The sequence below is a fragment of the Taeniopygia guttata genome, chromosome 5 (assembly GCF_048771995.1).
Source record: "Taeniopygia guttata chromosome 5, bTaeGut7.mat, whole genome shotgun sequence".
Lineage (NCBI taxonomy): Eukaryota > Metazoa > Chordata > Aves > Passeriformes > Estrildidae > Taeniopygia > Taeniopygia guttata.
Genome location: NC_133030.1, coordinates 63,701,782 through 63,729,319, shown reverse-complemented (window position 1 = coordinate 63,729,319; position 27,538 = coordinate 63,701,782). Strand labels below are relative to the sequence as shown.

Sequence of the window (27,538 nt, the reverse complement as noted above, 5' to 3'; positions counted from 1 at the left end):
AAATCCATGCTTTTTCCTGATCCTAACTGGAAACAGCAAATATTCCCTTATTCCTGCACCAAGGGGCTTAAAAATAAATTCACACTCTCAGCAGTTTCCTGAAGTGGAGTGTGACACCAGCAGAACAAAAAGCTTTGGTGGCACTTGGAAAAGTGACACCTGGAGAACAAAAAGCTTTGGTGACACTCAGAGGACAAAAAGCTTTGGTGACACCTGGAGAACAAAACTTGAAGAACAAAAAGCTTTGGTGACTCTTGGAAAAGTGATACTCAGAGGACAAAAAGCTTTGGTGACACCTGGAGAACAAAACTTGGAGAAGAAAGAGCTATGGTGACATCTGGAAAACAAAACTTGGAGAAAAAAAAAGCTTTGGTGACACCTGGAGAACAAAAGACTTTGGTGACACTCAGAGGACAAAAAGCTTTGGTGAGACTTAGAGAACAAAACTTGGAGAACAAAAACTTTGGTGACACCTGAAGAACAAAACTTGGATAATAAAAAGCTTTGGTGAGACTTAGAGAACAAAACTTGGAGAATAAAAAGCTTTGGTGACACCTGGAGAGCAAACAACCTTGGTGGCACCCTGTAGCACCGATTTAAAGCCACGTTGTCACCCTGGGAGTGGGCTGTGGCCCATGGTGAGCAGGTTCTGCTGATCTCTGTCCAACCCTGGTTTTAAATAAAATATCTGAGACAGCTCAGCCTCCCTGGGCTGCTGATCCAGCACGAGCTGAGGTGGCAGGAGGTCACTGCTCTCCTGCCCTCTGATTTTTTTGTTCTGCTCCCTAGACAGACATTCCTGCTGCTGGAGAGAGTGAACCCAGACAGGAACTCTTCCAGCTGCTCTCCTGTGGCAGTTCCAGTGTAATTCCAGAGGATCCGTGATCCAGCACTGTCTAGAGGAGAACGGGGACAGGACAAGACAGCTATTTCCAAGAAAAAGAATAAAAACAAAATTCCTGAGCCTAATATGTTTATTCCTTGTGTACTCTGGGTGTTGTTAGTTCTACTTGAGCTCTCTGAAGTCCTGATGGATCAAATTCCAGTTTAATTAACGGATCAGACAGATTAATTAAATGCCAGAGAGCCGTTGGCAGACAGAGAAATCCTTCAGAGGCGCTCTGATCCCATTAAAACATCCCTGCCCACGGAGGCTGGATGGGCTCTGACATCCCTTCCCAAAGCATTCCATGATTCCAGGACAATCAGAGGTGGACAAGGAGCCCCTACAATGGTGGCCTCACAACTGCTGAGCTCTTCCCTGGGGATTTTGGGGGCTGCTGCCACTTCTGTGTCCTTGGGAGCCTCCAGGAAATCATTTCCTTGGAGCGAGCCCTGTCAGTGACAGGGGAAAATCCCGGGATAATGTGGCCAGGCTGCTCCACATGGATTCATCCTAATAATTAGGATCAAGCACAGCAAAGGAGTGTTTGAGCAGCTCATCAAGAAACCATCCAAGCTGGAGATCACCCAGAGAGAATCTCCCCAAGGAGCTGTTGGAATTCACATTATCCAAGGAATTCAAACCCAGCCTGGCTCGGGAATATTGAGGAATCCATGCTGTGCTGGCTGGAAGGGAGAACGAAGTTATTTGTGTGTCCTACTTCTGCAATATTTATGAATTTGAAGGGCTGAGTGGCTGGGATTAATCACCCTCTGCCTGAGAGCTGCAGTTTGGGCCCAGCTCATGATTCATGTCCTGACGTGGAGCTGGAGTTAAGACAGGCCTGAGCCGGGGCACAAAACAGATTTGAGCAAGATCATTCTGCCCGGGAAGGGCAGCAAGGGATAATTATTCCTGAGGGATAAATATGCTGCTTCTGTCTGTAAACAGACACTGGAACTGCTCAGCTGCTCTGTTTTTTGGGAGAAATGTTGGGGAGCACCAAGGAGCTGCTGCTGGAGGGGACCCAGAGGTGAGAGAAGAGCCCAGGGGGAGATTTGCTGATCCAGGAAAATGATTGGAAAAGCAGCTGAAGCCAAGAAAACTTAGGAAAATTTCCTTTACTCTTTCATCACCATGGAAGAGGGTCCATCAAGGCCCTGATGTGGAAGGGAAGTGGAGCGGCCTGTCAGGAATTCTTGGATGGATTTCACAGGTGCTTTCCCATCTTTCCAGTTCCTGTGTCCCCCCAGGCAAGGGCCCAGTTCCAAAGGGGCAATTCCATGTTTTCTGGGGCACAAACCACTCCTAACTGCACATGAGGACACAATATCCACCATGGGTTTTATGGAATCACAGAATCCTTTAAATTGGAAAAGCCCACCAAGATCACCAAATCCAACCATCAACCAGCACCATGGTCACCACCAACCCATGGCCCCAAGTGCCACATCCAGACTTTTTTTTAACATTTCCAGGGAAGGGGATCCCTCTGGACTGCCTTTTCCATCCTTTCTGAGAAGGAATTTTCCCTAAGATCCAATTTAAACCACCTCTGAGGCTGTTCCCTCCCACCCTGAAGTGATGGTGAGACCTTGGACAAAGGGTCCAACCCTGAGGGTTGGGATGATCCTGATTTTTGGACAAAAATTTTGCCCAGGCAGGAAAATAATTTTAAGATCTGTGCTTGGAACAGAGCACTAAAGCCCTAAACCACCACCTTGCTCTGCAGCCGGAGGAAAGGGGAACATTTAAAACCCAGAACATGCAGAGCCAGCAGGAAATTAGGGAAATTAATTCCAGCACTGTTGAAGGAACCGTGCTGAGGAGCACCCATGGATGAGGAAAATCACGGGATAAGGAGTCCATTCACAGCCCTCTGGAGAAGAACAAAGAGACTCTGCCACACAGAGGGTGTCAGCTCCAAGAAATCCTGCTGGAATCAATCCGTGGCGGGTGGATTTATCCCAGATTCCCTAAGGGATTGTGCTGTAGAGCAGGACAGGAAAGGGCTCCCAAGGATGAAATCAACAAGCAAAACTCTGCACATGAAGCACGAAAACAGAACTATAAAAGACAAAGATTTGTAACAAAATGCAGCATTTTTTTGTCCCTTCTTCTCCCGCTCCTTCCTTTCCTTCTCGGATAAATTCCGAGGATAAGAGCTCAGCTCACCAAACCCATCCATTTGCTGCAATAACCAAAGGCCTCTGCCATCAACGACCGCTCTGGACGGGTGCTTAAGGTTTACAAATATCTTAATTAGCCACTAATTACCTCCCAAACCCCACATCCTCGTTATGCAACGGCTGTGATTCCAATAAACATTTCCAGCTGCAATCAAGGTCTCTTTTATGTCTCATCAAAGCAGGAACAGGAGGACCAGAGGACTCCTGTGGCACCACCGGATCAAGGCTGGGGTCCTGGAACAGCAGCCTGGAGCTTTAATTAATTCATTATTTCATGGAGAGCTGATTAGCATGACAGGGAAGCCCTTTTCATATTGCAGAGCCTCACGTGGAGCAGTTCTCCAAGAATTTCTCTGCCTGGATGTAGCAGAACTTATGGAAATCCAAATTTATCCCTGGAAGTGCTGGAGCAAGCTGGGATGGCAGAAGGTGGCCCTTCCAACTCAGAGACCCCTTCCAACCCAAACAGCTCCATGATTCCATGATTCCATGATTCCATGATTCCATGATTCCATGAGATCTGGAGGCCTCCAGGCCCTGTGCTCATCCAAAATCTGTGTCCTGCTCCAGGATGTTCCTATCCTGAGGTGGTACAAGCTCTGCACATCCCCAGACTTGTCTTTGTTTGATGTTTTTCTGTATGGGACATCTGGCTGTGCCCACACAGGGTGGGAATGAGCCACAGGAATGACTCCCGTAGGAAAAGAGGGATCAGCACTTCCTCCAAACCTTCCAATTGCTCTGGCAATTCACAGCAGGAAAAGCAGAAAATAAAAGAAAATACCTCAAAATGACAAATCTCTTCTCTGCTCAATGATGTCTCCAGAGAAAAGGTGGAAAGGAAATGAACCAAAAGGGATAAATGCTGATTTTGGGGAATAAAAACAGTGTCCTGACAGAGCAAAAATCCCAATCCCAAAGCTGATTCTTCCTGCTTAAATCCAATATTTGAGGCAGAGAGAAAAATCCCTTGCCCAGGCTGACACCTTCCAATCCACCTCTTTTTTTTGCTCACCACAAACGCACTTTATTGAGGTTTTCATTGCTATTTTAACATATTGTTGCTTTTTTAGCATCTTCTGCCTCCAGGTTTCCATGACATGATCCCACATATCCCGAAAAACCCAGCCTGGCTCTCAGTAACATTTGCCCAGGGTGGGTTTTATGGATGACAGGGTTTTTCTAGGGCAGATATTCCACGTTTGAGTCTCGATTCCCACTCTTCACTGACCTATTTTATGGAGATATGGGGGGAGCAGCGAGGGGATTACTTCAGGTCCATTTATGTAAGATACTCAGGACATAAATCCGTGTTTTTCCTGCTGAAAATGTCAAGGGAAAAAAATATTCCTGCTAAACAAGGGCAATTCCAGGGCCACACGTCCCTTCCCAACCTCCTGGAGAATTCCTGGATTTCCTCCTTCCTTAGGATTTGACACAGCCCCTCCTGCCCCACTCCAGGAGGAGCCGCACAAGCATCAGGAAGAGGAAATTCCCCCCATCCCAGACATCCAGAGGGATGTTAATAAACCCCTGCAAGTCGTGGCATTTGGGAAATGTGTTTGTGCCTGGGCCTTCTGTTCCTAATTAGCAGAGCAGTAATGAATCTTGATGAATCAGTAATGACCTTCAAAGCACTGCAACTATTTCAGCTTCCACTTGGCTGGGTAATGAAGTCATTCCAAGAGCAGAATTCCTTTTAGGATGCTGCAAAAGGCTGAGCTCAAATTCCATGATTTCTTCCCCCTTTCCTGATTTTCTGGAGTGTTCCAGGAGAGGAAGTTTAAGGGGTGACAGAATTCATCATTTCCTGCAGGGATTGTGGAAAGCTGATAGGAATGGCCAGCTAATGGATGTGTCCAGGAAATCCCATCAGTTTTCCCAAGGATTCCCAAGGAAATCCAGGGAATTCAGTAGTTATTGGATGCATGACACAGCACTGTTTGCTCCACAAAGTCTGCATGGAATGCTCATCCAGCTTTCCAAAGCTGGCTCTTCTCCTCTAAGAATCCTCCCAGTTCTTTTCCTGACAGTAAAATCATGGAATCATGGAATAGTTTGGGATGGAAGGGACCTTAAATCTCATTCAGCACCACCCCTGCTATGGCAGGGACACCTCCCACTGTCCCAGGCTGCTCCAGCCCCAATGTCCAACCTGCCAGGGATCCAGGGGCAGCCACAGCTGCTCTGGCAATTCCAGCCCAGCCAGGAATTCCCAATTCCCAATCTCCCATCCGTCCCTGCCCTCTGGCAGTGGGAGCCATTCCCTGGGTCCTGTCCCTCCATCCCTTGTCCCCAGTCCCTCTCCAGCTCTCCTGGAGCCCCTTCAGGCCCTGCCAGGGGCTCTGAGCTCTCCCTGGAGCTTCTCCTCTCCAGGAGAGCATTTCCAGCTCTCCCAGCCTGGCTCCAGAGCAGCTCCACCTCACAGCACCTCCATGACCAAAAATGATCCAGCAGGGAACTTCCTCAGTTTTCTGTTGTTTGACCAAAGCAATTCAGCCCCTGATTGAGGCTCAGGGAATCCCAGAGTGGTGTGGGATTAAAACTCATCCCACCCCTGCCATGGCAGGGACACCTCCCACTGTCCCAGGCTGCTCCAAGCCCTGTCCAGCCTGGCCTTGGGCACTTCCAGGGATCGAGGAGCAGCCACAGCTGCTCTGGGCACCCTGTGCCAGGGCCTGCCCACCCTCTCAGCCAGGAATCCCTTTCCAATCTCCCACCAACATTTCCCCTCTTTGTGTGAACCCATTCCCTTGTCCCATCACCAGCTCCTGATGAACATTCCCTCTCCAGTTCCCTGCAGACCCTGGAATGTGCTGGGAAGCCTCCACACAACCTCCTCCACCACGGGCTGCCTTCATCCCCACAAACCCAACCCCAAGGAACTCCTCCTCACCCGTGCTGCTGGAGATGTTGACATCGATGCTGATGTCCGAGATGCCGCCTCCCTTGAGGGACGCCACGCAGGTGTAGGTCCCGAAATCCGTGAACTTGAGGTCGATGATGTCCAGGTTGGTGGTGCCGGGGGACACGTCGGGGTCGGTCTGGGTGATCACCATCCTCTCCGAGCTGCGCAGGGGCCGCCCGTTCTTGAACCAGCTGAAGGTGAGCTCCTCCGAGGGGATGGCTTCCACCTGGCACGAGATCTTCACCTCCCGCCCGATCTGGATGTTGTCGTCTTTGTGATACGGGTCGGGGGTGATCCAAAAGCGTCCTTTTTTTAAGGCTGAAACACACACAAAAAAGAGAGCCATTTTCTATAATAGAGCAGAAATTTGGCTTCACTGGAGGCCTAAATGTGATTTTTTAGAGTGGCTGCAGCCGCAGGATTTGATTTTATTCCCAGGAATCCGCACAGCACCAACTTGGAATCATGAGGATGAACCAGTTGGAAACTGGCGCAGAATTAAACTCTGAGGCACGAGCTGAGATTTTTTGTGTGGAAATAAACGAGATATCAGGCAGAAATTTTATATGATTTTATGATTTTTTTTTCTTTCATTTTTAGGATGAAACACTGGCACAGGTTCTCTAGAGAGCCAATGGATTCTCAATCCCTTGAAAACTCAAGGCCAGGTTGGACAGAGCTTGGAGAAACCTGGGATACTGGGAAGTGTCTTTGCTCATGGGATGGAATAAGATGAACTTGAAAGTTTCTCCCCACCACAATAATTCCAGGATTTTTTTTGGTGGAATTCCTAACTCCAACCCTTGGACCTTACAAAGCACATGTTAAACACATGGATAGTTTTTCCTAGGATCCCAAATCCTGATTAAATCTCATCATGGATAAGGCAGCTGTGAAGTGCTGTCACCTCCACAATGAAAAATAAGAAGTCCCAGCACCTAAATCAGGCTGAGCTGCTGCCAACCAAAATAATTCCTGAGATTCCGAGAGTTGTTTTCCATCTCTGGAGGGATTTCTAGGCTTTTCCTCATCCCTGCCCTGTCAGAGCACCAGAAAAAAAGGAAGTAACACCCTAAAATCACTGGTACAACCAGTGGGGTCACCTCCAATCCATCTGGAATCTCTCCTGCATCCAAGACTATCCAAACCTCCAGTACAAATTCCATTAATTCTCCACCTCCCACCAGAGATAAGGAAATCTCAGGGTTCCAGATGGGAGTTTTTTGAGAGATAATCTCCACAGGGACACAGCAGCTCTGGAAAACCTCATTTCCCACCATCTTCCTCATAAAAGGAGTATCTTATCCTGATATTCCACCCTCAATCTCCAGGAGTGAAATATTCCTGCTTTTCACTCAATTTTCTGTGAATGAGCCTAAAACTCTCCAAAACTCCACCCCTATTGACATCAATTGAGGGTTGGGATGATCTTGGTTTTTTTTTCTGGGAGAATGCTTCAGGATCAGCCATTTAACCTTTCAAGGGTAGAGATTTTTTGATGAACTGAATATAAAATGCTCCTGACACAATCCCAAAAATCCCTTTTTATTCCCTATAGAGTTGTGCCAAAGTATGCCTATGGGTTTATCCAAGTGGTTTTTTTCCATCTGGATGATCCCAAAACAAAAATATTGGTTAGGAATTGTACAAATCCCCAGGCTGGGTAGAAGTATTGAAATAAATATTGATATCCACCATTTGTGGTGATTTCTACTGAGAGGTTTATCAATTCCCTGGGTTCCTCTCCCCAGGATCCATTTCACAGACTCCCACAATGGTTTGGGTTGGAAGGACCTTAAATCCCACCCCATTCCAACCCTGCAATGGCAGGGACACCTCCCACTGTCCCAGGGTGTCCAACATGGCCTTGGACACTGCCAGGGATCCAGGGGCAGCCACAGCTGCTCTGGCAATTCCAGCCCAGCCAGGAATTCCCAATTCCCAATCTCCCACCCATCCCTGCCCTCTGGCAGTGGGAGCCATTCCCTGGTACTGTCCCTCCATCCCTTGTCCCCAGTCTCTCCTGGAGCCCCTTCAGGCCCTGGAAAGTTCTAGAGATTCCATACTTTGGACATACTAAAAAATCTGCCTGATCCATTCACGAGTGGTGAAAATCTGAGTTTAGACACAATTTTTCTTTATTCTAACTCTGTTTTGTTAATTCCAACTCAGTTTTGCTAATTCAGATTCAATTTTGGTAATTCAGACTCAATTTTGGTAATTCAGTAGCTCCTTAAAAAAGAACTTGCAAATTCCATGGTGGAAAAGAACTAAAACTCCCACCACATGGAAAAGAATTAACACTTCCAGAATTTGGAAAATTATTCACATTTATTTATTTATTTATTAGGCTGTCTTTTCAAGGTGGGGGGTGGGAGGGAAAGCCTGAATTTGAGCTATTCACCCTCAGTCCCACAGGGTAGAAGAAGCTTCTTCCATTGAGGAAGGCAACATTTTTAGGGAGAGAATGGAAAATTTGGTGTTTTTCTAGGAAAAGTGTCATTTCAGATGCTGCTCCTTACTTCTAACCACATCTTAAAGTATCCAACTGGTTGATTTTATTTATTCATTTATAATTTAATGTATTTACATTATTCATTTCCATATATTTATTTAAGGGAGTTTCATGGCTTTAATCAAGATGGAATTTTTTGCACTTCTCTTTACTGAGCAGCTCTCCTTCCCTTGGGAAATTCTCACCAATTTGGAATCACGAGGATGAACCAGTTGGAAACTGCCACAGAGTTAAACTCTGAGGCACGAGCTGAGCTTTTTTTTTTTGTGTGGAAATAAAAGCACAAACAATGCTTACACACACAAAAACCCCTCAATATTTTATGCAGATCCTTTTCAGGCAGGGGAAAACCAAAAAAGAACTTGATGGGCACGACCAGCCCAAATTAGTTGCTCATAACCTCAATAAACTATTTTTATTTCTGAATTTTCAGCGCTTTCTCCTGCCTAGAACTGAACAAAGTCTAGCAGGGAAGTCAGGGTAACTTTCCTTTGTGGAAAAGCACAAATTCCAAGGTAAGAAAAGGGGGCAGAACCTCAAAGTTTGGGTCAAAGCTGTTTCTTGCAAGCAGATGGGGGTTGGAACTGGGTGGTCTTTAAGGTTCTTCCAACCCAAACCATTTCATGACTCTGGATGAAGTCTCCAAAATCCCTTCAGAGTTTCCTGATTTCCACCACATTGAGAACACCTGAGCTGAGCTTGATACAAACCCACCAGGTAAAGGAAAATGGGGTTTTTGTGTCATTTCCTCCACCCAGCAACCCCATAAAACAGTGGCTTGGGTTTTCCTCATCTGTAGATTCCTGGACCTCCGTTTCCAGGAGGAAATTACCAGGAGGGCATTCCAAAATGCCAAGAAAATTGAGTCATGCCATGGATTTTGCCCCTGTGATATCAGTTACATTTTAGGCATGGCTGAGAAGTTTCCATGGGGCGAGACATGGAAATAAAAGAGAAATTAAATGTTAAGGGATTTTTACACAGGCAGAGACAAGGGGGAATGGTTATAAACTAAAAGATATTTAATGGGGGATTGGGAATTGGGAATTCCTGGCTGGGCTGGAATTGCCAGAGCAGCTGTGGCTGCCCCTGGATCCCTGGCAGTGCCCAAGGCCAGGTTGGACATTGGGACTTGGAGCAGCCTGGGACAGTGGGAGGTGTCCCTGCCTGGCAGGGGTGGATGGAATCACCTCTAAAGTCACTTCCCACCCAAACCATTCCAGGATTCTCTGATTAATCAGCAAAATGTGGGAGATACTGCTGCAGACCCCTCGCAGCGGATTTTTGGGAACGTCACCAGCACACAGAGCTGCAAAGGAGCATCAAACGTGCTAATAAATCTGAAACTGTTCTTTGAGACTCAGCAAAGTGCCAGCCTCGCTCCAAAGAGGACCCAAAGAACGAGGATGTGATCAAACAACCTGAGATGAAACAACTTTTGTCCTCAAACTCCTCACAAACAGTCCCTGCCCTCCCTCATTAATTATATTTTCAAAGTAATAAAATGCAGTTCAGGATCTCAAGCAAGGCCTATTTGCATTCATCAGGTTCTGCTGGTTTTTTTCCCACCCCTTCCCTTTATCAACTCCAAATTTTCCTTTAATGCCTCAGAATGTTCCTGCCTCACCAATTTCCAATGGCTCAAACAGCACGACTAAACACATCGAGTTCTGCACCATTTTCTGCACCATTTTTAGGCTTTGACAGAAGAATTATGGACCCCTGGCTGCTTTCCAAGTGGATGCAGGACACAAGGAATGCTCAGATTTGTGGCTGCTGCTGGTTCTGTCCGTGTTTAACGTGTGACAGCAGGCTCATGGAGCAGCAAAACTCCAAATTTCTGGTTTTAACCTTCACTGAGCAGCCGGAGCCCCCCTGAGGCACCTTTTGTTCCCTCCCCAGAGGAGGTTTGGAGTCACTTTGGTTGTTCCCCGTCGCTTTCTGTCAGCGGTTTTGTTTTGTCCTGGTCAGAGTGAACAAGAGAACTTCACCCAAGCAGATGTGGAGCCCTGCATGGTCTTGGGGCAGATGCTGAAGGTTTGGAGAGCTCAGAATCCAGCCTGGCCCTTTTCCTAAGCACCCAGAGTGGGAAATTCCCCATATTCCAATAATTCCATTCCCAGCCCCATGTCACACTCAGGATCCTCCAGAATCACTGGGAATTCTTTGATTTCCTGAATCTCACTGTGGGCTGGGTCAGAGAGGCCAGGAAACCTTTCCTGGTGTCCAGGGGCTCCTGACCCCTTGTTCCTTCCTTCTCACACGTGGGAAAAAGAGTTTGTGATCCTGGAAAAGATTCTCCAATTTATTTTTTAAGAACAATGGACTACAGAGCCACAGCAAGGAAATGGCCAAAGATCCCAGAATTCCAGGATGGATTGGGTTGGAAAGGTCTTTAAGGATCATCCAGTCCCAACCCCACAAACAGGGACATCTTCCACTATCCCAGGTTGCTGCAAGCCCCATCCAACCTGGCCAAACCATCCTGGAGTGATGTGATAATGGATGGAACAACAAAATCTGCTCCAGTACCCCACATGGGAAGAGCCCTGCAGTCCATATGTATTTTTATCTGGAATTCCAGCCTAAATTTATCCATTTACTGTCCAAACCCCTTATTCCCACTAAATAAAAACCTACAGAAATCCTTCTCTGCTGTCTTGGCAGTAACTTTTCCACTGCTATCAAATCAAGAGAAGGAAAATCCAAGTTTTTATCCAAAGCTCTGAAGAGACACCAAATTTTTGCTTATTTTTTGCTGTGGGCAACAAAATTGGGTCTGTCTTCAACATTCTCCAGGATTCCCTAAAATTCACTTATCCAAACACTTTAACAACTGTCCAAAAGATCTTTTTCACTGATGATTATTCCAGTGTGGTCATTAAACTTCATTCTTTATATGAAAATACATTTTGTCTTTGTTCTGTGGATAAAAAATGAGAAAAACTCAGATTTGTGGTTGCCAAAAATTCGCAATTGCTGTCATCAACCAGGAAAATATTGGAGAGGAAAATAATGGAGAGGAAATTACAGATTTCTGGCTTAATAGTAAAACTTAATTATGAATAGAAGAACAAAACCACACCCCAAATAATAGAGTTTGTGGATATCAGCTCCGCATAATCAAAGTGTAGCACAGAATTCCAGAATTATTTGACATGGGCAGGAACAGCTTCCATGATCCCAGGCTGCTCCAAGCCGCAATGTCCATCCTGGCCTTGGGCACTGCCAGGGATCCAGGGGCAGCCACAGCTGCTCTGGGAATTCCAGCCCAGACAGGAATTCCCAATTCCCAATCTCCCATCCATCCCTGCCCTCTGGCAGTGGGAGCCATTCCCTGTGTCCTGTCCCTCCATCCCTTGTCCCCAGTCCCTCTCCAGCTCTCCTGGAGTCCCTTCAGGCCCTGCAAGGGGCTCTGAGCTCTGCCTGGAGCTTCTCCTCTCCAGGGGAACATTCCCAGCTCTTGGAGCAGATCTGTGGTCTCCTCCAACACATCCACACCTTCCTTGTCCTGAGAAGCCCAGACCTGGATGCAATTCCAGTCATAAGGACCAATCTAGGTTGGAAGGAAATCAAAAAATAATAATAATAATAATAAAAAACATTTGAAAAAGAGAGCAATTAAATAAATAGTCAGAGTTTTTAGGGGTGACACTCCAACTTGGACCACTCACAAAATCCAAATTCCTGAAACTGGGCATTTAGAATCATGGAATTGTTCAGGTTGGAGAAGTCCTCTGAGATCACCAAGTCCAAGCACCAACCAGTACCACCTCTGTGGCCACCACTAAACCTTGTCCTCATCCACACGTTTTGGGCACAATTCCAGGGATTGTGACTCCATCCCACCCCGAGCAGCCTCTTCCAACACTTCCCAATCCACGAGGGAAAGACTCTGTGATAACTGAGAAAATGCCGTTTCCCGAGTGTTCCCTTCACATCCCAAGACAGGCTTGAAGAAAATTCCTGCTAAAAAAAGCTCCACATTCCCAACATTTCAGCACCAGCTTGTTCTGCTCCTGTCAACACGGTCTGAGCTGGAAGTTTTTGAAATCCTGAACTTCCAGCAGCTCACCAAACAATTAAAATGTCAAACGCCTTCTCCTACAGCATCTCCAAACTTTTTAATATCAAGTAATTATTTGGCACCTTCAAGGCCAGATGCATTCCCACTTCCAATTTAAATGCAAATCCCACGGAGAGACTTCAGGTTTTGTCTCTACTTTTAGAAACTGCTGCTAATTTTGCAAAGAAAAGGATTTTTTTTTATTCCTGTTTTTCCGTGTTCTTGGCTTAATTAGCTCCCGGCTCCTTCGGAGCTGTTCTTTTGAAGGAGGGGGAGGTTTGGATTCCTTTGAATGATGAAAATTTCAGTTTACAACTTGCTCCAGATCTGATCCGTTAAAGAGATGAAGGCGAGATCAAAGGGGGAGAAACTCAGCGTGATTCCTCTTTTAACGGCTTTTAGAAGGAAAGATGATACGGAAATCGGCGGCACCGATGGGAGGAAAGACGCTGGGGGTTGGGAATAGATGATCTCTAAGATCTCTTCCAGCACAAACCATTCTGTAATTCCAAGAAATATCCAGGTGGGATTGAGCTCAGGAGGTTCCTTCTCCAATCTCCAGCTCACACCAAGTTTTCCAAGGACTGAAGATCTCCAGGGATGGAAATTTCACAATCTCCCACCCCCAGCTCTCAGAAAAACCAAGAGCTGTCCCAGTGGTGTCATTGTGTTCGGAGACAGAAATTGCTGTGTCCTTCCAGTTTTCCTGATGGAAAGATGTTTCCTCCCTGATTTTTAGATGATGGATCATGGATGAAATCCCAACACATTCAAGTGAGGGTGAAATTCCAAAAACTGCAGGAATTTGACCAAGAAGAAACAGGGAAAACTTGGTGGCTGGAATTTTGTCACTTTTAAAACCCTAAGCAGAAGAAAAAGGGGGAAAAAGCTGAAATATTTCCCAAGCTCCAAAATTCCAGTTTGCCAAGGCATGGATGTGTAACCAGAGCCGTGGATTAGGGATGCTCCATCCCACAAGAAAATGGGAATTCAGGAGTCTTGCCACAAGCCAGACAAGGATTGAGCTATAAATGAAACCCTTCAGAGAAGCTACCACAACCCCCAGTGGGCTCTGTACTTGTGAAACAAATTTTAAATCCTTGGAATGATGCAGCTGGATGTTTTCCAGGGCCTTTAAAAAGTTTAATTCTTGTGCCAAAGTTGTCCTCAATAAAAAAATAAAAAAAAAAAACTTTAAAAAAAAAAAAAAAAAAGACTTGCTGAGTTTTCCTGCCCCAAAGTGATCCTTTGGAAATCTTTCCTCTTTGTAGATGAAACTCAGCCATTCTCCCAGTCCCAGACAAACCCCCCATTCCCAAGTTTTCCATGTGGATTATCCCTATTCCCGCTTTTAGGGTGTCTCAGAAGCTTTGTTGGAGCTCAGGATTTCCTTAGGGCTGGGATTTCTTCCAACACAGGATGCATTTCTCTCCAACACCTTTTCTCCGACTCTTAAATACCTCAAAACCACATCAGGATCCTATAAAAATTCCCAAAATCAAAAATCCCAGTCCCAGTTGCTTGATGCTGCTGGAAAAGTGTCTTAAAACACATTTCAAGGGCAGCAAGACACCTTGGGAACATCAGAAGAAACCACTGTGAACTCATCCTCCTCCTCTTGGTTTCCTCCGCCTCCAAGAGGAGAAAAAACTTGGAAAAATACCACTTTTTCTCTGCCAAAAAGAAAATGCTGGTAAAAGTACCCAGACCTTGTCATGTGTTATCAGCCAGGATCTAAAACAATATTTAAAGTACAGCACAAACTCTGCCAAAACAATTAGTAATTAATAACTTCTGCCAATCAAAAGTAAGAATAACTTTTATCCTTGTCCCCAGGGGAATCCCAGGATCACTGAGATTGGAAAAGAGCTCCACGGTCACCAAGTCCCAGCTGTGCCCGATGCCCACCTTGACCCAACCCAGAGCTCCAAGTGCCACCTCCAGGAGTTCCTTGGAAACTTCTAGAGACGGGCATTCCAACCCAGAAAACAGATATTCATGGAATCATGAAGGTTGGAAAAGACCTCAAAATTCATCCAACCATTCCCCAGTCCTGCCACGGCCACCACTGCCCCATGTCCCCAAATAATGCCACATCCACATGGATTTCAAATCCCTCCAGGCATGGGAATTCCACCCTGTACCTGTGCCAGGGTTGGGGACCCCTTTTAGGGAAAGTAATTTCCCCAAATATCCAATCTAAACCTCAAAGAGTCACTGAGATTGGAAAAGATCTCCGGGATTGTTGAGTTCAAGTTGTGCCCAGTGCCCACCTTATCCCCAGCCCAGAGCTCTGAGTGCCACCTCCAGGAATTCCTTGGGCACCTGCAGGGATGGGCACTCCAAAGCTCCCTGGGCAGTGCCAATCCCTGAGCTCCCTTTCCATGGGGAAATTCCTGCTGTGCCCACCCTGAGCCTGCCCTGGCCCAGCCTGAGGCCGTTCCCTCTGCTCCTGTCCCTGTTCCCTGGAGCAGAGCCCGACCCCCCGGCTGTCCCCTCCTGGCAGGAGCTGTGCAGAGCCACAAGGTCCCCCTGAGCCTCCTTTGCTCCAGGCTCAGCCCCTTCCCAGCTCCCTCAGGAACTCTCCAGCCCCTTCCCAGCTCCCTCAGGAACTCTCCAGCCCCTTCCCAGCTCCCTCAGGAACTCTCCAGCCCCTTCCCAGCTCCCTCAGGAATTCTCCAGACCCTTCCCAGCTCCCTCAGGAACTCTCCAGCCCCTTCCCAGCTCCCTCAGGAATTCTCCAGACCCTTCCCAGCTCCGTTTCCTTCCCTGGACACGCTCCAGCCCCTCCATGTCCTTCCCGAATTGAGGGGTCCAGAACTGGATACAGCCCTCAAGGTGCTCCAGCAGTTCCAGCACAGGGACAATCAGGACAATCCCTTCCCTGCTCCTGCTCCCACACAATTCCTGATCCATTCCAGGTGCCTTTGGCCACCTGGCTACACCTGGGCTCATGTCCAGCTACTATCGCAAGCACCCCCAGGATAAAATGGGGAAAAAAAATCCACCTGAACACAGGGAGAGGGATCAGATGAATCCCATCTCCTGAAGTCCCTTCTGATAAATCCTTGGTGCCCAACAGGCTCCTCATTATGTCCTCCAGAGCAGCAAACTCCCTTCAAAATCAAATTCCTGCTCACAGAAATTCTTGGAAGTCCTAATGAAAGGGCAGAAGGATCAATAAACCATCTCTGTTTTTATAGGAGAGCCTTTTATGAACTCATCCATGACCCTCCATCCTGAGAAGAGGTCACAGGCCTGAGCCTGTGGCAAACAATAAAAATAAATGGATTTATTCAACTCCAAAGTGCCACTTTTTCCCATACTCATTCCCAGAGCTGTAAACTTTTAAGGAGCACACTGGGAATTCATGGCTGTAGGAACATCCTGGATGAGGAGATCAGGTTTGCTTGGTTAAAACCTTCAGAAATCCCATCACAGAGGGCGTTTCTCCATGGAGGAGATGCCTGTGGATATTCACCAAAGCCTTTGGAATTCTCCAGCCAGGAAATAAGGCGGAGAATCAGAATCATTAAGGCTGGAGAAGCCCTTGGAGGTCATCAAGCCAAGGTGTTATCCCAGCACTGCCAAGGCCACCATGGACTCATATCCCAAAAATTATTCCATTCTCCCACTTGCTGGGAGCTTTTTCCAGGATACAGAGAGGAAAAAATGGATAGGGAAAAAAAACCCCTCCTTCTCCAATATAATGAAAGATCCAACATTTTAGGATTTTAGAATTCCCAACCGACCTCAGATGTCTCCAGGCAGTGACCACACGTGCCAGACCCACATCCTGAAATTGATTCCATTTTACTTCCTGGGAGCTTTTCCCAGGATGAAGAGAGGAAAAGAAGGATGGGGAAAAGCTCCTTGTACCAGTTTCATGGAAAATCCAACATTTTTTGATTTTATAATTCCCAACCAACCCCAGATGATTCCAGGAAGTGACCACATGTGCCAGACCCCCATCCCTAAATTTATTCAATTTTCCCACTTGCTGGGAGCTTTTCCCAGAATACAAAGAAAATAAAAGATGGGGAGAAAAAAAGCCCCTTCTGCCAATCCCATGAAAAAATGAACATTTTAGGGTTTTAGCATTCCCAACCAGTCCCAGATGATTCCAGGCAGTGAACAAATGCGCCAGACCCACATCCCAAAATTTATTTAATTCTTTTTCCTGGGAGCCCTTCCCAGGATACAGAGAGGAAAGAAAGAATTAAAAAAAAAGCTCCTTGTGCCAGTTTCATGAAAACTCAACATTTTAGGATATTAGAATTCCCAAGAATTAGGATATTAGAATCTCAGAAGATTCCAGGCAGCGACCACAAGTCCAGATGTGCCATCGCTCACTCTCCTGCCAGGAGTGACCTGCTGGGTGATGACTATCACTGCTGCCACCAAACCGCAATTCCGCCTCTGGGATAAAATTCCAGAGCCATTCCCAGGCTCTGGTGCTCAGCAGCTCATGGGGGCCCTGCTCACATCTCAGTTGATGGAATGTGGGGACATTCCAGAGGTGCTGATATCCAACCAGCCTTAATTTTATCCTTTACTTGTCTAAACCCCAAGGGAAATTCCTAAAAAAAGCTTTGAGATAAAGAACAGAAAAGCAGAAGGAAGGCAGGGGTAGAGAACAAAACCCCAGGATTTTTATTTAATTAAAAAAGCAACAAAAGTTAATTAATTTCCCAGTCTGATCGTCCTCCTATTTTTATTCCTTAATTTTTTTTTTTTTAGCAACCACGCCTACAGTTCACAGTTTTTAAAGGGATGATCCAGAGGTACTTCCAGCAATCCTGGCCTTAAAAAGGGATTTCCCTGGAGTGCTTTTTGTCCAGGAAGAGCTTTTGTGCTGCTGTTGAGCGTGGTCATTATTTTCTATTTCAACTGACAGGGAATCCCACCCCTTGGAAAAATTAACTCTGAGGATGAGATTTCCACTTCCCAGAAGGTGCAAGTCACACAGGCTGAGTTAAATGGAATTAAAAATGTGCTGCTGTTACAATGGCAAAGAAGGAGGGATCTGATAAAAGATGGGAATGGGAGAAGTTTCTCAGGAGGGAATCAATGGAACAGGATGTCCAGGAAGGGGATGGAGTCCCCATTCCTGCAGGGATTTAAAGCCCTGTGGATGTGGCACTTGGGGACATGGTGGCTTTATCAGGGCTGGGAATAGTTGGACTCGATGGTCATGGAGGACTTTTCCAACCTCAGAAATTCTGTGGTTCCATGATTTTCACACAGCCTGACACCCTTCCCAACTCTGCCAATGCTCTTGACTTAAGCCTGGAAAATATTTCTGTGGCTCTCCCTGTGTCCCAGTCAGATGTGCAGGTGTCCCTCAAGGATGTTGTCCAGCATCTTCCTCTCTAACTGGATGGAGGAGACACCTTGGAATGAGAGAATCCTGGAATGGTTGGGGTGGAAGGGACCTTAAATCCCATCCCAACCCTGTCGTAGCAGGGACACCTCCCACTGTCCCAGGCTGCTCCAGCCTGGCCTTGGGCACTGCCAGGGATCCAGGGGCAGCCACAGTCACTCTGGCAATTCCAGCCCAGCCCCTCACCACCTTCCTAGTCAGGAATTCCTTTCCCAATATCCCATTCAATCCACTCTCTTCCAGCTTAAAGCCATTTCTCCTTGTCCTGTTCACTCCAGCTAGAAATTCCTTACCAATCTCCCACCCATTCCTGCCCTCTGGCAGTGGGAGCCATTCCCTGGGTCCTGTCCCTCCATCCCTTGTCCCCAGTCCCTCTCCAGCTCTCCTGGAGCCCCTTCAGGCCCTGCCAGGGGCTCTGAGCTCTCTCTGGAGCTTCTCCTCTCCAGGGGAGCATTCCCAGCTCTCCCAGCCTGGCTCCAGAGGGGCTCCAGCCCTGGAGCAGCTCTGTGGCCTCCTCCAACACATCCCCACCTTCCTTGTTCCAAGTCCCTCTCCACCTTTGGAGTCAGGTGTGGGTGACCAGCAGCCACAAAAATAAGAAAACATCCAGAAAAAATTAATGGAGAGGCTTCATACATGGAGTGAAGCACAGACAACAAAGGCACACTCGGTTAAAGACACTGAAATTCAGAGAAATTTAAAGAGAAAAAATGTCCTCAGAGCCCTGCTGGTGCTTTGAGGGAAGATTTATTTCTGGGTTGGATTGGGGGATTATTGTCGAATCCTGGGATTCGGGGTGCACCTGGCACAAGATGGGAACTCCATTTACCAAATGCTTCTCCCGCCTGGCATGGAAGTTTCTATTTCCAGCAGATTCTTTTCTCTCCTCAGCTGCTGTGTGAAAATCCTGACCCACAACAGCAAAATGAGCCAATGTGAGAGAGAAATGAGGCAAAATGCTGAGAAATAAACACACAAAGTCAACCCAAAATCTGCTTTTCTCTCATATTTCACTCCTCAACACAGCATCACTTGCAGCAAAAATTAATCCAAGACTGGAATGGAGAAGTTTTTCCTTCTAAAGGAGAGTTTTTCCCATTTAACAGAAATAATAAGGGGAAAATAATAAAGCTGGGCTGGGAAGGGGCTGAGCTTCATTTATGTAATGGGTTCTTCTCGTTGTGGTCCCATCTCAGCATTAACAGGGCCACAGAGCAGGGAGGGAAAAGGGAAAAAAAACACCTGGAATGTTTTAATGAGACTTTGTTCAACATCTTTCTGCTCCCAGGCATCATCTTCTATAAATAAAAATGTGAGGGGATATTATTATTATTTTTATTATGATGCCATGACTCATGGAATTTGTGTCTGTAGGGATTTAGGGATGTGGCTCTTCCTTAGGACTGGCTGGTGCTGTCTGCTGGGTCAATTAAAACATGGAGGTTTCTTTCACACCAAGTTCTTCCTCTCCTTATTCCAAGCTGTTTTCGACTCCCAATTCCCCTTCCCACGTCATCCCCATGTAAATCCCAGCAAACTAACATTCCTGAGCTGAGGAATGACAACAAAACCTCAGAGCCAAATGTCAGAAATTCAAATTCAAACACAGTATTCCAAATAAATCAGTGTCCATCTCCTGATCCAATCCAGGCTGATCCAATGCTCCCTCCCTGACCCCCAGGACAGAAATTGCTCCTAATTCCTCATCCTGCTGGAGAGCAGGAGATGTTGGGGAATAAAAAGTAAGCAGGGGTTGTGGCTCCCATGAAATATTCCCACATTGGCTCTTTATCCATCAGTTTTTCCTGAGTCTGATTAATCCCAGCTTATTCTTTCAAATTCCTATAACTTGGAGTTTATGTTTCACCACAATTCCCAGATGAAATTGTGGAAAACAAAGTTCAGATGAAGTGTTTGGTTCAGGGAGGTGAATCCTCTCTGATGATGCCAATCCAGTTCTGTATCCAAACCAACTGCCTGTGTCCCAGGGGTTTTCCAGAAGGAATAAACACGCAGGGAAAGAATCCCTCCAGCTGGGAGCAGTTGTTGTGCAAGCCCTCCTCTTTTATTTTCACCTCAGACAGGCACTTTTCCTGATATTCCCTGGAATTAAAGCACAGGCATCAATCTAAAGCCTTAATTTCAGGAACAGCTTCAGATAAAGAGGAAGGAAGAGGTGAAGGAGGCAATGGGAATTCCAGGAGCCTGGGATGCATCCAAGGCCTTTGGTGATCATTCCATAGAACATCCTGAGTTGGAAGGATCCAACAAGGATCATGGAGTCCAAATCCTTCCCTGCACAGACCCCCCAACAATCCCACCCTGGGCATCCCTGGCAGCGCTGTCCAAAGGCTCCTGGAGCTCTGGCATTCCCTGGGGAGCCTGGGCAGGTCCAGCACCCTCTGGAATAGTGGAACCTTTCCCTGAGATCCAACCTAAACCTCCCCTGGCCCAGCTCCAGCCATTCCCTGGCTCCTGTCCCTGGTCACAGGGACCATCAATCAGAGCTGCTCCTCAGGAGGATGTTGAAGAGCACAGTGAGGCCTCCCCTCAGTGTCCTCCAGGCTGAACAAACCAATTTCTCTCCACTTTGCGTGGAAAAGCTGCTGCATCACCCAAACACAAAAAACCCACCCTTGTTCCACCTCAGGGCTTTGATCCCAGCACAGAACTCTGGAAGTCTTGGAAACCAACACCAATTCATCCCATAACTGATTAGAAATGACCAGAAATCCCAGAATGAGAGAATCATCAAGGTTGAAAGAGACCTTCAAGATTTAGTCCAACCAGGACCATTTGGAAACAGAGGAAAGCCCCACTGTTGAGCATGGAACGTTGAATGCTGAACATTGAACACTGAATGTTGGATATTCAATGTTGAACACTGAACTTTGAATGTTAAACATTAAACCTTGAATGTTGAACATTGAACATTGGATTTTGAATGTTGACCATTGAACGCTGAATGTTGAACAATGAATGTTGGAGGTTTGACATCGAATGTTGAACAATGAACATTGAATTCTGAATGTTGAACATTGAATGTTGAATAGTGAACGTTGAACATTGAATTCTGAATGTTGAACATTGAATGTTGAGAGTTGAATGCTGAATGCTGAAGAATGAATGTTGGACATTTAACATTGAATGTTGAATAGTGAACATCGAATGTTGAACATTGAATTTTGAATGTTGAACACTGAACATTGAATGTTGAACGCTGAACAATGAATGTTGAACGTTTAACATTCGATGTTGAATAGTGAACAATGAACATTGAACAATGAAAATTGAACATTGAACATTAAACAATGAATGTTGAGCAGTGAACGTTGAATAGTGAACATTAAAACTAGAATGCTGAACATTGAATTTTAAATGCTGAACATTGAATGTTGGACGTTCAACATTGAACGTTGAACAATGAATGTTGAACGTTGAATGCTGAATTGTGAACATTAAACATTGAACACTGAACGTTGAACTTTGAACCTTGAATGTTGCTGTCCCACTAGATTAGGACAGGAATAATCTTCCAGGAGAAAATCCCATGGTTTTCCAACAGAACTCACCTCTTACGATGATGTTGGTGGACTTCTTTGCGGGATTGCCAACGTTGTTGTTGGCGATGCAACTGTAGGTGCCGGAATCCTCGGAGGTGATGGCGGGAATGGTCAGAGTGCCCCCGTTCAGGACCGTCTTGTCGGGCAGGACCCCCGCAGACCTCACCCACGTCAGGCTGGGCACCGGCTCCCCCCCGGTGGTCACACACACCAAGGTGATGGCTTCTCCAGGGTTCACCACGATGGGGTCGTCCACGAGGAGCTTGATGGAAGGGGATGCTGCAGAACAACAGGAATCACAGAATCAGGGAACGGTTGGGATGGAAGGGATCTTAAAGGATTGGAAAGGATTCCATAGGCAGGGAGACCTTCCACTGTCCCAGGCTGCTCCAAGCTCTGACCAGCCTGGCTCTGGACACTTCCAGGGATCCAGGGCCAGCCACAGCTTCTCTGGGAACCCTGTGCCAGGGCCTGCCCAGGCTCCCAGCCAGGAATTCCTGATTCCTAGTATCCCATCTATCGCTGCCCTCTGGCAGTAGGAAGCCACTCCCTGTGTCCTGGCACCCACTGGTTTCTTGTTCCAGCTCTGACTGCTTGTTCCAGTAAGGAAAGGAGAAGGAGATAAAGAAAAGCAGGGAGAGTTATAGCCATGGAATCACAAAATCATGGAATGGTTTGGTTTGGGAGGGACCTTAAATCCCACCTTGCCATGGCAGGGACACCTCCCACTGTCCCAGGCTGCTCCAAGCTTCAGTGTCCAACTGGCCTTGGGCACTGCCAGGGATCCAGGGGCAGCCACATTCCCTGGGCATGGAGAGGGATGGATGAATGGATGGATGGATGGATGGATGGATGATGGATGGATGGATGGATGGATGGATGGATGGATGGATGGATGGATGATGGATGATGAATGGATGGATGATGGATGGATGGATGGATGGATGGATGGATGATGGATGGATGGATGGATGGATGGATGGATGGATGGATGGATGGATGATGGATGGATGGATGGATGGATGGATGGATGGATGATGGATGGATGGATGGATGATGGATGGATGGATGGATGGATGGATGGATGGATGGATGATGGATGGATGGATGGATGGATGGATGGATGATGGATGGATGATGGATGGATGGATGGATGGATGGATGGATGGATGGATGATGGATGGATGGATGGATGGATGGATGGATGGATGGATGGATGGATGATGGATGGATGGATGGATGGATGGATGGATGGATGGATGGATGGATGATGGATGATGAATGGATGGATGATGGATGGATGGATGGATGGATGGATGATGGATGGATGGATGGATGGATGGATGGATGGATGGATGATGGATGGATGGATGGATGGATGGATGGATGATGGATGGATGGATGGATGGATGGATGGATGGATGATGGATGGATAGATGGATGGATGGATGGATGGATGGATGGATGGATGGATGGAACATCCCACTTGTGTGTGGGACAGGTGACAGCACATTGGATTGGAAACCTTGGAAAAAGGGATTAGTAAAGAACTTCTTTGGCATGGGAAGTCTCTTCTCCTGACATTAGATCCTGCCACTCATCCATCCCTCTTCATCCAGCTTCTCTCCAGTGAACTCCTGGGAACTTGGCTGCCAACCAGGATGAATCCCTGGAGTTTGAATCCAGAGTGGCATCTCCCCGGGACATCATCTCTTTGCACATGGAGAGACTGAACCAACCTGGACAGAGGCGTTTTTCCCTCTCTGGGATGAGCAACCTGCAGTTCGCACCTAATTCCCATAATTCCCATAAAATTCTCATAATATCCCATGACCAGGTGTAGTGGGAGCAGTCAGCACAGGTTGATGGGGGATGCTGCTGACCTCAGAAAGAAGTGATTAAATTTAGTTCTCTTTCCTTTTCTTGCCTTTTCTATGAAGTATTTCCATGTGATAGAAGAGGAGCAAATGCTCAATAATAAGGGACAGGGCAGCCATTCATTGGAGAATATAGATATAAATAAAATATAAAGAATATAAATAATAGTAATACATAAACTCTATAAATATAAATATAAAATAATATAAATATACATTTAAAAATCACACTCTGAGCTGTGACATCCTGTGTCCCCTGTGGTGAGGGATCTACCCTTGCTGGATCCAGGCTCTGCTCCAAGGCATCCTTTAAGCTGCATAAATGATGAACCAATGTATAAATATCCATTGCTAGGCCAGGAAAAGCAGCAGTTACAAAAAAAAACAAAAACCAAAAAAAAACCACCAAAAAAACCCCCTCAGGAATAAAGGTGAAGGATTGACATTCTGGGCCAAGAATGCCTGCAAAAGTGGTAATAAAAAGGGAAAGGCAATAAAAATGTTACATTCCAAAATAACATCCCCATCCTTGTTATTACAGGGAGATATTCCCGGGTGTTCTGCTTTAGATGGGAATCTTATTTCAATATTAAAGGAATACAAACCAAGCACTAGAGGCAAATATAAGAATCAGACATAAAATCAGAGTTTGCTTCATTTGGGCTTCATCCTGGAGGAATTGGCTTTGTCTGCATTTGGAAGTGGGAACAAAAAATAATGGGAAGAGCTTCCTTTGTACCTGGCATTGGGAGAACTGGGAACATCATATTCATGGAATATCCTGAGTGGGAGGAACCCAGAAGGATTTTGGATCCAGCTCCTGGCCCTGACCAGAGTCCCCAACAATCTCACCCTGGGCATCCCTGGCAGTGCTGTCCAAACTCTCCTGGAGCTCTGGCAGCCTCGGGGCCGTGCCCATTCCCTGGGGAGCCTGGGCAGTGCCAGCACCTCTGGAAAAGTGGCACCTTTCCCTGCTGTCCATCCTATCCCTCCTGGACACAACTCCAGCCACTCCCTCAGTCCAGTCCCACCAGAAGGAAACTCCTTAGGAGAGCAGAGATTCACAATCCAAGCCCTCTCTTCCAGTTCCTCCCATTTTTGGACTCCTCAGATCCTTCCCAGCATGAATTCCTGGTTCAGGTAATTAAAAAAAAAAATAATTGGTCTCATGGCTAAAAATCCAGACCCCAAACCAGTCAGCTCTGCCAGCTGTGCCAGGGTCTCTTTGCCCTCACCTTCTGAGCTCTTCTTCCATCAGCTGATGCCTCCAGCAGCTGATGGATCCCTGGTTTGGGATTCCAGCTGGGAAACTGGGAATTATGCCACGTTTTCTGCTTAAGGAGTTTTTTTTGTTTTGGTGTTTTGTTTTGTTTTGTTTTGTTTTGTTTTGTTTTGTTTTGTTTTGTTTTGTTTTGTTTTGTGAGAAGGTGACAAAACCAGGGATCCAGATACAACCAGAACCAGTGGGGTCATCACCAACACCCAGCTGGCACCTATTTCCCTCTCCCATCCTCTCTCCTGAGTTTCATCCTTTTTCCTGAGCAATTCCAGCAAGGAGCTGCTCTTTGCTCCCACTTCCCATCAAATCTCAAGGCAGGGAACAAGGGAACCACAGATAATCCTTCAAAACTTGAAGCAAAAGATAAAAGCACCGACGTCAACCCAAGCTGATGGGGCCACTTCCATAATCCTGCAGATGAAAGGGAGCTCTTTGCCATCCTTCAGGAACAAAGTGGGATGGGATAAAGAGGCTGGGACACATCCCTTTCATCCCAGCACTCCAAACAGAAAGTACATGGAAATGAGGGTTTGGATACAGCAGTTTCCCTTCATTTACACCACAAGTTTCACTTTCAGCTCCAATCCCCAAAAAGCAAACAGAAATCCGCAGATTTCTGCATCACAGACATGGCAAGACGGATTTAATCTGAAAAATATTAAGAAATTTAGGAAGGTTGTTGAGCTTTTCAGCAAACAGGACTCAGTGGAGCAGGTAAAGGGTCAAACCCCCCTTATGCAGGGAATCCCAATATTCCTGAATGAGCCTTTACATTGATATTTTTCTGCTAAAGGAGAAAAGAATGGGAAGTTGTAGCCAGGAAATCATGGAATCCTGGAATGGTTTGGGTTGGAATGACCTTAAAACCCATCCAGTACCACCCCCTGCCAAGGCAGGGACACTTCCACTGTCCCAGGCTGCTCCAATCCCCAGTGTCCAACCTGGCCTTGGGCACTGCAGGGATCCAGGGGCAGCCATGGGAACACAGGAGAGGTTCATGTATGAAGTCCCATAAATTCCAAGAATTCCAAATGCAACAAAACCATCCCTGCCAGAAGGAGTCAGGACTAAGTGGGGTCTGTTATTGCTCTGAAAGCCTCTTCCCAAGCCGAGGTCTGTTCTACATGACTTCCAGGATTAATGAGGGGAACACTGGGCCATGCAGCTTTGGCCGGCAAAGCTTCTCCCAACCACAACCTCCAACCCAGCAGAGCCTCAGCCAGCCAACATTCCCAGTCAAAACCTTCCTTGGACTCAGTTAGGAATAACAAAAATCGTTACCAAACAATAGCAAGCTCTGGGAAACACTCTCAAAACTTGCCTGCAGCACGCTTTTCAAACACCGCATTTGCCCACCATGAGAACGACTCCATGTCACGAGGGCTCTGCATCTCCCCTGCCCTTTGGAAGTCGGGGTTTCCGAGTGCCAATCCCACATTTCAGAGTCAGGCTTGGCTTGGCAGGGGACAAAGAGAGCGGCAGAGCCCCTGGGAGCTCCTCCCCTGGCAGAACAAGGCCCTACTGATCGGAGGGAATCCGCCCCGCTCCCATTCACGCTGCAGCTGCAGCCTTGGGAAAGGGGCTCCCATTCAGAGGCGACCGTGTGGCAGCGGCGCTGCCGCATCCCGGGATTTCAGCACTGCCTGGAGAGCCAATGGCGCCGGTGACAAAGTGCTCTTGGAATTTTGGTGGGTCATGGTCGGAGTCCAGGACATCCCTCTGGCTGCCCTGGCTGCTCCAGACCCTGGCAGGGGCTCACAGACCTTGGCACAAAGTCAAAAACACCTGTGGCTTTGATTTTAGCCCGTGGAAAAAGCTGCCAACTCTGTGTGAGGAATTACAGCCACAAGGGTTTGAGTGGTGTGGTAGTTGAGTTAACACAGGGTGGAAAAGTAGAATTTTGGGGTTTTTAGATTGGGGTTCAAGGGGGTACAAGATGGAAGAATTTGGGCGCGTCCTGACCTTCTTCTCCTTCTTGCCCTCCACGTCTTGGTGTGGTGGTGACACTTTTCTGTTGGTTTGGGATGGGGACACACTGTCCAACATAAATGATAGATATTGGTGTATTGTTATAAACAGACTGTACGTAACTTTTGATATAAAAGGTGAACACTGCCCGAGAGGGCTCGGCAGAATGCCATGGTGGGCTTGCTAGGCAGAGCTCGGCAGGTCAGAGAAAGAATATTTAGATAAGAAGAAATAAACAACCTTGAAAATTCAACTTCACGCATTCCAGACCTCTTTGGCTGCTGGGCTAGGGGAACAAGGACTTTCACACTGTTGGGGTCTCACCAGCTGACCCTGACAGGTCACAACGCCCGGCCCCGCTGCGCCAGGCACGACCAGGAATTTAAATGGGAATTACATCCATTTTTGTGGCCTTGTGTTAAAGGCAAATCAGGGACCGGTGGTAGATGGATGGAGATTGATTAGGAAATTAATAATGAATGGCTCCAACATAGCCCAGTCCTCAGAAGGTGCTAAACCAGCAGGAAACACACCCTGGGCTTGATTAATGACTGGGGAAGGCTTTCTCAGACTGAGCACAAACCAAGCACTCCCTAAGTCATCGTTAACACACTTAATTAGACAAGGCTGCCAGAGAAGCACTTGGACCAGAGAAGATGTGGCTGCTCCATCCTTGGAACGTCCCCATTTCAATGGGGTTTGGAGCAAACTGACCCAGTGGAAGGTGTCCCTGCCCTGCAGGGAGCAGAATGGGATAATCCTAAGCCAGCAGGAAATGAGCCCTGGTCTTGATTAATGACTTGGGCAAGACTTCCTCAGACTGAGCACAAAGCAAGCACTCATTAAGAACTCCTTAACACTCTTAATTAGACCAGGCTAATTAAAGGCCAAGCACTTTGGACCAGAG

General features: G+C 46.9%; 1 protein-coding gene across 1 annotated transcript in view; it reads right to left on the bottom strand.

The window, feature by feature from the left end:
- MDGA2 (MAM domain containing glycosylphosphatidylinositol anchor 2) overlaps positions 1 to 27,538 on the bottom strand; it is a 189,648-nt gene that overhangs the window by 63,251 nt on the left and 98,859 nt on the right. The window contains exons 6-7 of the mRNA XM_072930608.1: positions 21,517 to 21,786; positions 5,969 to 6,298 (exon numbers count right to left, since the gene is read on the bottom strand). Coding sequence (XP_072786709.1) covers positions 5,969 to 6,298; positions 21,517 to 21,786 — 600 coding nt within the window. The remainder of the gene's footprint in view (positions 1 to 5,968; positions 6,299 to 21,516; positions 21,787 to 27,538) is intronic.